Genomic DNA, 13,772 nt, shown 5'->3' with positions numbered 1-13,772 from the left:
CTCTCTCTCTCTCTCTCTCTCTCTCTCTCTCTCTCTCTCTCTCTCTCTCTCTCTCTCTCTCTCTCTCTCTCTCTCTCTCTCTCTCTCTCTCACTTTTCCTCTGTGAAAGATTACATGAAGAAGAAAAAACTGGAAAAAGGATCTACCAAAAACTCAAAGAATCCAGCTTTATGTCTCAGGCCATGGAACAACATTATTTAAACAAGACATTAATTGAGAAGATGTTTGGGGGCAAAATGATGACAAAAATCCGCTGCCTGAAGTGTCTGAATGTCTCCTCTCGAGAAGAAGCCTTCACAGACCTATCCCTGGCTTTCCCTCCACCGGACAGACATGTACTTAGCACAGGGAGCGCGCCTGTTTTACCAGTGGAAGAAATTGGCCCACAGTTTATTGAACCTCCTGGAACCCCAAGTCAGATAACAGGATCTCCCTGGATCCGGAGGAAGCCTCATGTGTCTGGAGACCGTGCAGCCAACATTGTGCCGGTGGAAACACTGGGTTTCCAGGAGCCAGGAAACCAGGCAACTCCCTTAAACAGCAATGCTGTTGGCATGGATTCAACCAAGGACCCTCTCTTGGCTTTTGGGGAGCAGACCTGCAGTCCCAAGGACTCCAGATCTGTACCAGATTTGATCAATTATTTCCTGTCCCCAGAAAAACTGACAGCAGAGAATAAATACCATTGTGAGAAATGTGCTTCTTTGCAGGATGCTGAGAAAGTGGCCGAGCTGACGGAGGGGCCACATTACCTCATCCTCACCCTGCTGCGATTTTCCTTTGACCCAAGGACCATGAGGAGGAAGAAGATCTTGGATAATGTCTCCATTCCTTTGGTGCTGAAGCTGCCTGTTCTTGTTGCCCCAGAAGACAGCGAGGATGTTTGGCAACGCAGGAAGGACAGAGCTGCACCGAGCAGCAGTTTTGTGTCCATCATCTATGACCTTTGCAGTGTGGTGGTGCACTCAGGGATCTCATCTGAGAGTGGCCACTACTATTGTTACTCCAGAGAGTGCAGTGACACCGTCACCCATGGGCAGCCTCGGGATGGGACCCTGAAACCAACATCTGACAAGCAGTTGGACTTTGAAATCCAGTGGTACCTCTTCAACGACACCAGGGTTTCCTTCTCCTCCTTCGAATCGGTCAGCAACGTGACCTCTTTCTTCCCCAAAGACACGGCCTACGTGCTCTTCTACAGGCAGCGGCCGGGCAGGCAGAGCTGCCCCATGCACAAGGCTGGGGCTGAGAGCAGCCGCCCCCATGGAGAACCTTCCCTCAATAAGGACTTGATGGAAGCCATTTCCAAAGATAACCTCCTCTACCTGCAGGTAACTCCCTTTGCCATTTGAGCTGTGGTAGAAGGATGTGTTCCTGCTGCTCGTGAAATGAACTGTTTCCACTGATCTTGGTGGCATCAGGATCTGTTTCTGAGGATAAGTCTGTATGTGCAGATACGCAAGTTAACTCAGGGCTATGTTAAGTACTGTACTCTGTATACGGCTTCTATGGCTATGTTTATGGCTAAGTGATGTCTTTCCCACACAGAATCACAGACCCCACATGGGCTGAGGTTGGAAAGGACCTGTGGAGAGTGTCCAGTCCAACCTCTCCGCACAAGCTCACCCAGAGCACGTTGCACAGGGTCATATCCACGTAGGTTTTGAGTATCTCTAGAGAAGGAGACTCTACAACCTCTTTGGGCAGCCTGTTCCAGTACTCTGTCACCCTCACAGTCAAGAAGTTTTTCCTCATATTCAGGCAGAACTGACTGTGTTTCAGTCTTTGTCTGTTGCCTCTTGTCCCCGTCTCTGCCGATCCATGAAAATAGTCGGCCCCATCCTCTTGACATCCTCCCTTAAGATCCTCCCTCAACCTGCTCTTCTCCAGGCTAAGCAGACCCAGCTCTCACAGTCTTTCCTCACAGGCAATATGCTCCAGTCACCTAATCATCTTTGTAGCTTTCTGCTGGAATCTCCGGTAGTTCCATTTCTCCCCAACTCCTTCATCACGTAAGCTGTGGCTCCCTGTCTGAGGCTGCCAAGTTGGAGCAGGAGGGAATTTTGATTTTTTAACCATACGTTCAACCCCACATTACTATCAACCCCACATGCATTGCCTAAGGATGATGTGCTTCACAGGGAAGTGTGATCCCTACATAGATTTGTTCCTGTTGCCTAGTCTGATCAGCTGGTAGCTTCCTGAGCAGTATAATGATATCTCTGCTGACTTTCTCCAAGGTTAGGCCTGACTTTTCTTTATGCCTGTGTTGAGCGATTGATAAGCAGCTGCTTGATCTTGACTAACAGAAACATATTTTTTAATGCTTCCCAAGCATGTCTTCAGATGGAGGGTTGAGTTCATTTAAGCTGACCAAAGATCTGCATCAATTTTCTACTTGATATCTAGAAAAGATGGGTGAGCTGGGTATAAAATACAGGAAAAGTTACATTAATAGACTGAGTTTAAAGATTTCCAAACAGCAAAAGTATGCTATACAAAGTGAATCATCTGAAGGAAAGGCAGATGGGAGGGAATGTGAGGAGTTTCTTTCTCTCCCAGAGGTTGCTAAAGGTAGAGGTCTGATGTTTGGTCATTTACTGTGGACTGTTTTGATGTGTCCCCCTGCTCCTCTATCTCCTCTGCTTCTGTGGCATGTCATGCTTGAGCATCAAGCTCAAGCTTGAGTCCTCAAGAGATGAGCACTCAGCCATTGGAGGAAAGCTCATGCTTCATCTCAGTTAGATGTTAGTAATCTATGCTGGGCAATGACCCCCAAACCTCTGTGTCTCCAGGGATTCTGCAGCCATGCATTCTAGTTTATGAATCCAAACTCTGGCCATCATTTATCACTAGCAGTTCTCCTCCCACTTTAAGCAAGGTTTGAGGACCACATTGACTTTCACAAGTGGATCTGTAGATGAAGTATTCCTCTGTGATTTATCCCTTAATGCTGAACTGCCCCAGCTTATGCCCCAGATCTCCTGGTGAAAGTTACCCTTGACCTCTCTGATCTGCCTCTAACCTTCCTGAGTTTCTCACCAGGGTCTGATCTGAGGCACTAGGGTCTGATAACCCCAATTTGTCGCAGGCTCCTGCTGATCAATAAACTGGCTCCTAGCTTCTCTCACTGGGAGGGCTGGGAGGTTGGAGCAAATCTGTGTGCCATTTAGCTGCATGTAACGTCAATGTCTTGGCTTTATTTCTCCCCATTCCTTCACCCAGGAGCAGGAAAAAGAAGCAAGGAACAGAGCTGCGTACATTTCTGCCTTGCCCAAATCCCCTCTGTGGTGGAGAGACTTTGACAGGGACAAGGATGACGACAGCTCATCGGGGGGCTGCAGCCCCGCTGCTGGAGGAGGAGGATCCGGCTCCTTTCATGGACTCGTCTTCTAGGGATCAGGTTAAAGCAAACGTTTATCCCAGCCAGCTGGGCTGACCTGAAGCCAGAGGCTCCTATTTCTGACACCAATGACAGCAAACATCACAGAGAAAGGATTTGGCCTTGAATCTTACAAAGAAAAGGACTCCATGGCTGATTCAGAGACTGGACGGAGCCAAATTCTGACTTCTACTGCTTTCTATGCACTTGATCTTAACGCCTTAAAGTAATACTAGTAGCTAAACATCTACGGATATGAGCAGCTGATGACAGCTCAGAGAAGTGCCCTTTTGCTTAAGCATAGCCTTGTCTTGCTGCTGTGAACCATGCCACCAGCCTGGCTGAGGACGGGGTAGAGCCCGTGGAGCTCCAGGTCTTGAGACCTTCCTTGCACGTCCCATCCGCAGCCCGGGCTTTCCTACAGCACCAACTCGTTTTTGGGGTGCCTCTGCTTGGTTGTGTATTTTTTTAATGCTTTTTTTGAGAAGCGAGGTGGAGATAATGTAAAGTAGCTGTGTTTTCTTAAAAAAACCCCCAGCACTGCCAACCTCTGCCAAGAGGCTGAACCCCTAAAGCTGGAAGAGACTCATTCTGGTCTCCTTGGGGTTTTTGTGCTTCATCAAGCCCCCTTTGTATTACTCATTTCCTACAGTGACCTCGCTTGGCACTTGGGTGTTATTAGTGTGCACGGTGGCCCAGACACACAGGCCTTTGTTCAGGAATGTGCTTGGGACTCAACAACTTTCTGCTGCTCTCAGTTCCTGGGTTTCTGGGCCAGATGTGCCGTTCATAAATTGGACTTTCTTTTGGAATACTGTGGGTTGAGCACTGATAAATGGAGACCCCTTGCCAAAACCACTGGCTGTTTTCTAAAATGTGTGTTTGCAAGGACAGTAAGCCAAACTGGTTATATTATATAAACAAATATAATACATAATATATAAACCAATGCATTATATAAACCAAAAAGTTTGGTTTTGAAGGGCGTAGCCTGATTTTGATGGTGGGAGGCTGACCTTACCCCTGGGTTGCGTGTGTGTATGAATGTAGCTCTCTCCAATCGTGTTGTCCACGTCTGCTCCTCACTCATGCCTGTTGTAGACTTCTCTAGCTCAAGCACCAGAAACTTGTGCCTTAGGTCCTGTATTCAGGGCCTAATCCTGATGGGATGGGGGGAATATTGCACTGACATGCAGTGAAAGGCAAAGCACAGAAATTGCTACCGTTGATGCAAATGGAAGTTCTACTAGAGATGACATTTTCTGGCTTGCGATCTGATCTCTGGCATATGCTATAATATTCTTTTATTGTCTTTCCTACATATGAATAAAGGACATGATGAATCAATTCAACATGGAGTTTTACAGCATGCATAGTGCCCCATACTGGTAGCTTTAAAAAATAGCTTTGGACATTTCTGTGACCTTTTGGTTGTGGATGGTCTCCACTGTTGGCTATCCTGCTTTGGTGGGTCTCCAGGTTGTTGCTTATCACTGAGATGAAAGGGGAGGAAAAATAAACCCAAGGATCCAAGGAAGAATAAATCTGAGGATCTAGTCTTCTATTTTGTACATGTGCATATTAAATGTAAAACAAATAAAGAACCTTCAAAGCTGAAGAATTATATTTAAGCTAAATTAGTTATGAATGAGACATCATTAAATTCAAATCCAAGTTACACTGGCAGATTGTAAATGCATTAAAATGATTATGTATATGATAATGGACCGTATCTATTGTATTTGCTGGAATTAAACTAGATTTGAAATAGTGCTAATGGGAAATAAATATAGATCCAAAGCTGAAATTATACAAGTACAGTATTTTGAGCTATTAAAAATAATCTTTTAAAAATCTCCTGTCCAAAGAGGTTTCCTAAAGCTTTCTTATTCCTGAAGGTCACGCTGACTTCCTCCTTTACAACAGGGTGTCACCTGAAGGCATTTAATGAGACCTGGTCCCAGCTCTGTTTGGTGCTGTACATTAAATCTGTGGGAGACTCCTTCTGCCTTGATTGGCTACTAATCTAGATAATCAAGGCATATAATCAAAGTACAGGGAAACTTGGCCTAAATAAGTAGGACAACATGGGATAATGGAGTCTGCGCTTATTAACTATTCCCTGAAGCTTGTTTCCTAGGAAGAGGAGGATAATTGGTCCCTCTCTGTTTTCTCCATGCCATTTGGGATTGCAAATTCTGCTGTTATGGTCTCTTTGCCATGCCAAAGGGCCCAGTTCATTATCTCGCAGAGAAGCTGTTGGTGTTGATAAGCTCTTCCCCAAATATATCTCTTCCTGTTCTTCATTATGATTTTTTGGAGATGAGCTGACCCAAACCACAAGTGGTATTCAATGTGGGATTACAGCCTGGGTATTTTCAACGGCATAATGAGGTTGTCTGTTTGGGGTTCTGTTCATTTCCTATGATTTTTAGCACTGGATTTCCCTTTGGAATTGGGTCCTGAGCCTGTGTTTTCATAGTATTATCTACAGCTGCTCCAATTTTTTCTTCATCAAATAATTGCTACATGTATATATATAGATATTAAAAATATGATATAATTAATAATTTACTAAATATTTTAAATGCATTACAATTAGCATTAATATTCATACACTACATTAATTATACCATTATTAATACCAACAAGAATATCAATAAACTATGACATTAGTAATTCTATTAATATACTATGTATTAGTATGATACTAAAGTATTGCATTATTATAATAAAATAATATGGCAATATTATTAATATATATGTTCATGTAACTTGCACACTGAATTCTTGTGTTTCAGGGCCTCACATTTGCCTAAAGACAGAGCCATGTGTAGCTGGGTGAATGCTTCCTAAGTGTCTGTAAAGCAGACTTCTCATTTCTCCTAAACTTGATGTTGAACCAAGAAAAGAACTGCATGTTAAGCAGCAGGGTGGACCTGCACCCTACTTCATGACCGCTGAAGGCCTTGTATGATAAAGGGTCGCCCTTTCCACTTTGTGTATGTTATCAGCTGCCAATATTTTTAAAAAAGCTTGATTGAAACCCTTTTGTTACAGAACTCTTCTGATTTTTTGGCTAGGAGTGTGACTTGTGAAATATAGATATATAAAACAGATATCACATATAATAGACTCACACATATATAGATATATTATCTATATCTATAGATTATATAGATATATAATCTATATATATAAAATATATAATTATATATAACTATATATATATATAATAATTATATATAATATAGTCCTACACTGCTGCCTGCACTTACTGCATGGGGGGGTACAACCCAGACATTACTTCAGTGATCAGCTCTTCTTGTATAAATAGCCTATTTCTCTCACTACTACTTTGATGCTTCTAACATCCCCTCATGCTTTTATTTGGTTGGCATCATCTACAGCTGGGAATCAAACATATCCCGGACCATTTGCTGGCATTGGGGCTAACTAGCGTGGAACATCCATGCTTATACCATGAAGCCTCTCAAATAGGGTTGCCTCTTAGGAATGAGCCCTGCCAGCTCCCCATGGGATCCAGATCCACAGTAAACAAACACCGGGAAATCCCTCCTTTGAAAGCAGAGGCAATTTCAAAAAGTTTGGAAAAACAGTCTTTAAGAAGTCAGTCTGGAAAGATTTTAGGGTTAGGCTTGGTCTATCATTTTGCCCCCACTCCATCACCCTAGATGTGACACTGGATGGTGCCGAGGGCTGAGACTATGCAGGGCAAACTCTGGGTTCATTCCCCCTTCTCCTGTTGGGCAAAAAGAGACATCTGCACGTTTTGCTTGCAATAGCTGACATTCCCAATGCACCTTCTTTCCTCTGTTATGCTCCAGGGGCCAAGAAATCTTCCTGGCTTCTTTGAGACGTCCACCACCACTGTAATGGGCTGTGTAGGTTCTCATGCTGGTTCTGAGCTGCAGAAGTACATGCAAGATAATTATACTGTGGCAACATGTTCAAAGTGCATCCAGCGCCAAAAGAAAACAGTGCTCTGGTAAATGTTGCCACCAGCTCATCCTTGCCTCACTCTTCTGGGTAGAAGGATCTGGTTGGATTAGAGAAAGAGTTTACCTGGTGTCCATGGCCATTGTATCTTCACCCACATAGTGGGACTTGTTCTGAGGTCATTTAAGGAGGGATGGATGCATTGAAAAGAAAAGCACACACACACACACAAAAAGAAAAATGCAGGGCATGGGAAGTGCTGGCCATAAATTATTAGCCCTTTTCTCCCCCCTGAATCAATCTTTGGAGTCAGCAGTGAGAGAGGTCTTTTTTTATTATTATTATCCTTTTATTTTCCCATTGCTTTTCTGCTGCATATACAGTACTTAAAAACGAGATCACCTTCACGTCAGGCAGGTACCATGTTTATTAACAGCAAAAAAGGTATTATCTAGGTTTCACTCAAGACTGATTTACAGGATAAATAATTGTTTCAAATTACTTAAAAAAAAAAAAAAACAACCCCCCAAAAGAATAAATTAATAACTTAAGTGATTAGCTGTCCACAGTGATTTGAAAACTTAACAACCATTCAGTGACACCACAAGAAGACACGTACTGTACAGTTTGCCACAGATTACTCTTGTCCTTCCTCTACAAATGAAAAAAAACCCAAAACTTGTGTTTAAGAACAGTCATAGGTTTCAAAACACACAAAATACCACTGCGATAGGCTGCCAGTGCGACGACTTCAAAGCCAGGGCTCCGGCTCCCCTCGCAGCAGCTGAAGAAACAAACAGATAAAGCTACCCTAAGTGGATGGGGTCATTCCCACGCAAAGATCACTGAAGTCAACGAAGGGGATCGTTTGACTTCCCCAAGGACTGGGTTGATGGGGATGTCCTACTCTAAAGGTTTGGTCCTAACCCTACGGGACTCACTGGCAGACTCTCCTTGGAGTCCAGGGTCCTACTCCCTTTCCAGGCTTTGGGCAGGCTTCCACCAGAACTTCAGAAAGGCTTTTGAAAGAGATACTGTATTTTCAGGCATCATATGGCAGTAGAACGTCAAAACTGTGCAAAAGGTTTTTTTCTCCCCACCATCTCACTCAAGAGAAAATATTTCCCCCTTGGCAATCATGGATGGGTTTTTAATGTGTTGTGTAAAATAGTTTTTTTTTGCCCTTTGTGATGCAGGGCCTGAAAATGTTGTAGTGTCATCACCACAAGCTGCTTTGCTGCAGCGTGCAGACTCAAACTAGCTCTTTCCATCATTAGATGTTGACTAATTAAGCCTCACAACACGTTTGTGAGATGGGGAAACAAGTACTAAAAATATTCATTTTACAAACTGGAGAGAAAGTGGGATGATACCAAGAGCTCAAAGGAACTCTTTCCCTTTCGAAGATATACTATGGTGTCACCCAGAGAACTACAATAAAAACAATTTTTTTCCTATCTCCTGATCTTGGGGCTGACCTCTCACATGTAGCCATCCATGGGTGTGGAGATGCTCCCCTCATTTCTTAGAACTGAGTCACATAGAAAATTAAGAGCCCTCCAAGGTGAAGCAAGTCCATAGAGAAGCTCTTTTAGCTCAAGAGATGGAGCCACACTGCCCAGTTTCTGATCTGCAAATTGGGGACTGGCATTGAAATTTGGACTTGGTGCATGCAGGGAACAAGCTGGCCATGGGCCAGCAGAGCTAGAGCTGTATCTCATGACACCTTGATACATATCAAATTTTCTCAAAAGAAGCCACTAGCTTCTGAAGTAGCAACCCTATTAGTAAGAAAGACATCTGCAGGAGTTGTGAACAAGGAGATAAAATCGTAACTACATGGAAGAGAAACAAAGGATGATCTTACAGAGCGATGAATTGCTCCTGTTCAAGAGAGAAATCGTTACCTAAAGGTATAGATCTCTGCATGAGCCTCATTAACAGTCAAGAGATCGATGCATGAATGAGAAAAGGTTAGCACTTTCTGGGCATTCCAGGGCTCTGATCTGCCCTGGGAGCTGTGAAAGAAAACGCTAAGTCTTGGCATATACTTGGCATCTCTTAAGGAACCAGTATTGAGCAGAGTGAATCGCTTGTTTATTCATACAGCAAGGATGACTCTGATGGCTCTGATGTTCCCTAGGCCCTATGCCCCATCTGGGGACAGGGTTAGGTTCTGCCCTTTACCCTTCTCATTATGAATGGAGCATCTCCATGGACATACCTCAAAGGCACTGGGCTTATCTAGAAACCATCTCTACAGTGTGATGTGAGGTGCAGCTTTGAAATGGAGTAGCAACATCACAAGCTAAGGAAACACTGAAACATTGGTGTGTGACTTCAGGGAACCATCCTCTTACTCCTCTATGAGGCCAGAAAGATCAGTCAGGACCCAGAAGCTACTAGAACGTTCTTCTACCAAAGCCACATGAGATACTGGCAACAACCCTGGCCTCTCATTTCCTAAAGAGACCTGCTTATAGTGCTCAGCCTTGCAGAACCACCCAGGTGAAAAACCTTCAATCCTGCAGCCTTTACAGTTGGTTCTTCTCCTATCAGTATGAACTTCATCTGTGTGTCTCAGCAGCTGTCCAAAGAAGCAAAGCAGATTTAGCCTTAGAGATGGGAATTGTAGCTGGAGAAGAGGTCCTGGCCTTGCTTAGGTTGCTAACAGGACATTAGGAGGACCTTGGGAGCTCCTGCAGGATCAGCAGTAGAATCCAATCCCATTGCTCAGGGATTGATCCAGGTGGGTCTTCCAAGGATGAAGGTGAAACAACCTCTCTGGCACCCTATGCTAGGCCAAATCCCCTCTTGCACTGATCTGACCATGCTCTTTGTCCAGGCTTTGTGTCCCCACCGCTTTTCTCTGAGGGCTTCTCCTGCACAGCTGAGCTCCCTGACAGCTGGAATGTCATGGCTTGGAGTGCAAGGCTACCCATGTGGGTCAGTCATGCAGGGCCATCAGAAGCTGCTTCTCCATGGATAAGACCTAGGATTGGACCGAGTGTTCCCCTTGAGGCATCACAGATCCTTAAGATGATCAGAAGCTCCTCTCCACAATCCACAAACCTTCACTTTAAATCTGACTTGTAACTCATGCCAAGGATGAACAGTGTGAAGACCAAGACTCAAATCTTACCAGCAAACATCTCTACTTTATTTCCTCCAGGTCTTATGCTCCTGGATATGACCCTCTACAGATGTTAGTAGCTCTGTGTCCTAAATCCATCCTGATTAGTCCCCTGCAGTCCCAAGACTTGGGCAGCTTTTGGTGCTGGCTCCAGATTTGGCTCGGACTTTGAGTCTGACACTCAGCTTTGCCCATGCACAGTCCACTCTGACACAGCTTTTATTTCTCCTACTTCAGTCTAAGTCTGGCATTTATAGCTGGAAATTTATTTCCCATCAAACACTAAAAAGGCAGTTCTGAACAAACTGATTACAAGGCAGCTCATATATTTCAAGAGCCAGACTAGCTGGGAGCAATAGTCACCCACAAAATGGGACACACTTTTGGAAACAAACTGCCTTTAAAACGACCAGCCTTGGAAGAGGGAAGAGCTTTGTGCCTTGTCCCTCATACTTTGTAGGAGTAAATGCTAACGTCAGGATGCTTGTCAGACATTCAACCTTTGTCCATGCACACACACACACATATACATCCCTTGTTGTAAATGGGACAGTCCAGCTGAAGGAAAGGCTTTGACATACGGACTCAAGCCAGACTTTTTGCTTGCAGTTCAGATGAATCACTTGCAATGTTCTCAGCTTCCTAAAATACCTATTTCTAACAAAAGAGTCAGTCTTACTTGAGCATCCCAAGTATAGAATGGATGTGATAAACTTAATGCCTTCAGGACAAAGTTCTTGGCAGTCCGTGTAATTAAACCAGCTGCTTTTCAATATGGTTTAATGCTAAATACTTCACAAACATTAATCACTGGGGACTGGTGTAATGAGCTCAGTAACCAGCAGGAATGACTATTTCTACTACAGCCATTGATTACTTGACTGCTTTCGAGCTCAGGAAGGGCCGGCAGAGTTACGTCTAGAGGGATGAGGCAGTGAAGTGCAGAGTGCACTACTTAGGATGTAGAGGCCACATACTTGGTGCTCGGTAGGAAAAAACATAGCAAAAGGCTTGTTTCTGACCAAGGTAAAGGGGAAAATTGACCTCACTGCAATCAGCCGTTGCAAAGTAGCTATTTTAGGGTTCCTTTGGGGAGCTAAATGCGAAGGACCAGTTATTGGTGAAGCTCATGAAAGCAATCCTGCCATTTGGACAGTTTTCCATGGAAATCATTGGAAGTTTTCAGGAAAAGAAATATCCCATGCCTTGTGTCCTTTGATTTCTCCAGGCTTTAGGTCTGGTGCATGACATCTTTGCCTGGAGCTAGGCTCAGTTTACTCTCTAGAATAATTGTTCACGAATATAAGAATAAGTTTACCAAGAATAATTATTTCTTACTGAGACCCAAAGAGCAGCATAGGGTGCTATCCCTAAAATTGCTGCCGCAGTCCACATCACAAAGAATGGCTGAGATTGGAACGGAGCTCTAAGAGATCATCTAGCCTCTGCTCAAGCAAGGGCACCCAGAACATGTGGCACGGGGTCACATCCAGGTGGGTTTGGAAGATCTCCAGAGAACTGTAGAAAAGATCTGGTTGTATTTCAGTGTAATATGAGGTGAGCAAATACATTCACTAGTATAGGTCAGTGAGCACATACTGCAGCTCCTTTCCCCTCGTCCTTTGTGTTCTTTATCACAGTTTGGAGGATTAAATAGCAAAATTGGCTTCCTAATGAAGTTAAATTTGCTTTTCAGCAGGCACTTGCCTGCTTTTATTGGTGGTGTTGCATTGCCTAATGCCCACGGTTAGGTGGATGTAAAACAGGTCGGTGGTCTCAGCTTTTCTTTCTGCTTATTCTCCCCATTTTTCAGGCACTTGTGTGATGCCAAGACCAGATGGTCTGTCTGTGTCTTTTTAATGAGCTCACAGGATTTCATGGGATGCTTTATGGTGACTTCAGTGGGATCTGGATTGGGCCCAATGTTTAGTCTCCCCTGAGAGGTGGTGATGAAAAGGGCTATAGAAATACAAAGTACTGCACTCTGTTCTTCATTTTATTATCTCACTATACAAGCGTGCAAGCCCTCAACGTGAGGCAAAGGCCCTTGCAAGCTATAACACACCCTCTGACCTTCAGAAAGCATATGCTAAATCTTAGCCTTTATTTTTATTTTATTTCCCTAGATAACTCTTATTTTTATCATGAGTATTACAATATTTGCTTTATTATTCCTGAAAAGGCCAACACTGCAATGTATTAAAAGGTCGTCAGAGCTTTTCTACAAATTTCTCCCCTTTCATGGTAAGAGAGAAGAAGATCTGAACTGGTGCTGGCAGTCCGAGATTTAGTTTGCAAGGCAGCATCCAGCTCTACAGGGAATGGTTTCCTAGGCTCTTGTGGCTTGTCATATCTGGCTCTTTCCAAATTCAGGCCAATGCTAGAGGGATGTGTTAATGCCTACATCAACATTAATGATTGTTTTTTTCTTGCTGGTGTTGGTGAAGCATCCAGCTAGTGTGCTGGGAGGGGTTTAGCCTGAGGAAAGAATAGCTGGTCCAAGCTACTTAGGAAATATTATTACCTAATCTTACTAATGTCTCTCGTTTGGCTCTCAGATCATGGTCAGCCTGTTTATCCATGTCCCTGCTCAGAGTCTGGCAATCATGCTGCTACATGACAATCATTAGTCCTTCCTGTTTTTATGAAATCATGAATTATTATCTCTGCAATAAGCTGCCTCTTCCTTCTCAACTCTCCAAGCCTGGCAGCTGCTCCGGAGTGATCCCAAAGCCTGGATATGTCAAGCAAGTTGGGAGGGGGAGCAGCAGGCTCCCATCATTAGTTGGAGTCCAGGGTTGTTAACATCAGCAAGTTGCCTAACTATGTTGAAGAAACAACAGAGTTGTTGCAATTAAAACTGGGGAGAGAACACCCAGTTCAGCCCAATGGTGCCCAGCACAAACCACCATTAACATTAAAGCTTACATTAAAGCTTACATTAATGTAAGCAACATCAAAGCTTACATGAAAACACTCCAATGCCCACTCTGTCTTGGCTCTCCTCTACAGCCTCTTCCCAAGCCTAAGGCCTCACCACTGATCAACATCTCCAGTCCATTCCTTCAAGAAACACCCCATCGATTCCCTTTCCCAAGTCTGACCTCTCCAGCACAGTATCTGCCTTCTCTGTGTCCTCTCAAACAGCTTCACATTCCCTTTCTCTCCTTCATCCTCATACCCGTCACAATACAGAATGATCTCCAGAGCTTCTTTTTGCTCCTAGTAGCCATCTGCAGAGCTTCTCATGATGGCAGCAGACGCAGGGCTCTCCCTCTATGGGCTTCTCTTGCTGCC

The 13,772-nt window shown here is 44.0% G+C and overlaps 1 protein-coding gene across 1 annotated transcript in view; it reads left to right on the top strand.

The window, feature by feature from the left end:
• The window catches only part of USP35 (ubiquitin specific peptidase 35), a 21,282-nt gene extending 16,531 nt beyond the window's left edge, over positions 1-4,751 (top strand). Inside the window, exons 9-10 of the mRNA XM_026034543.1 lie at positions 110-1,331; positions 3,226-4,751. Coding sequence (XP_025890328.1) covers positions 110-1,331; positions 3,226-3,396 — 1,393 coding nt within the window. The 3' untranslated portion in view covers positions 3,397-4,751. The remainder of the gene's footprint in view (positions 1-109; positions 1,332-3,225) is intronic.
• The last annotated feature ends 9,021 nt before the right edge of the window (positions 4,752-13,772 follow it).

This window comes from Nothoprocta perdicaria, unplaced genomic scaffold (genome assembly GCF_003342845.1).
Source record: "Nothoprocta perdicaria isolate Ctin4 unplaced genomic scaffold, notPer1 scaffold_146, whole genome shotgun sequence".
NCBI classification, from domain to species: Eukaryota; Metazoa; Chordata; class Aves; order Tinamiformes; family Tinamidae; genus Nothoprocta; species Nothoprocta perdicaria.
Note: the sequence above shows the minus strand (reverse complement) of the source record. Positions and strands in the feature narration are given on the sequence as shown.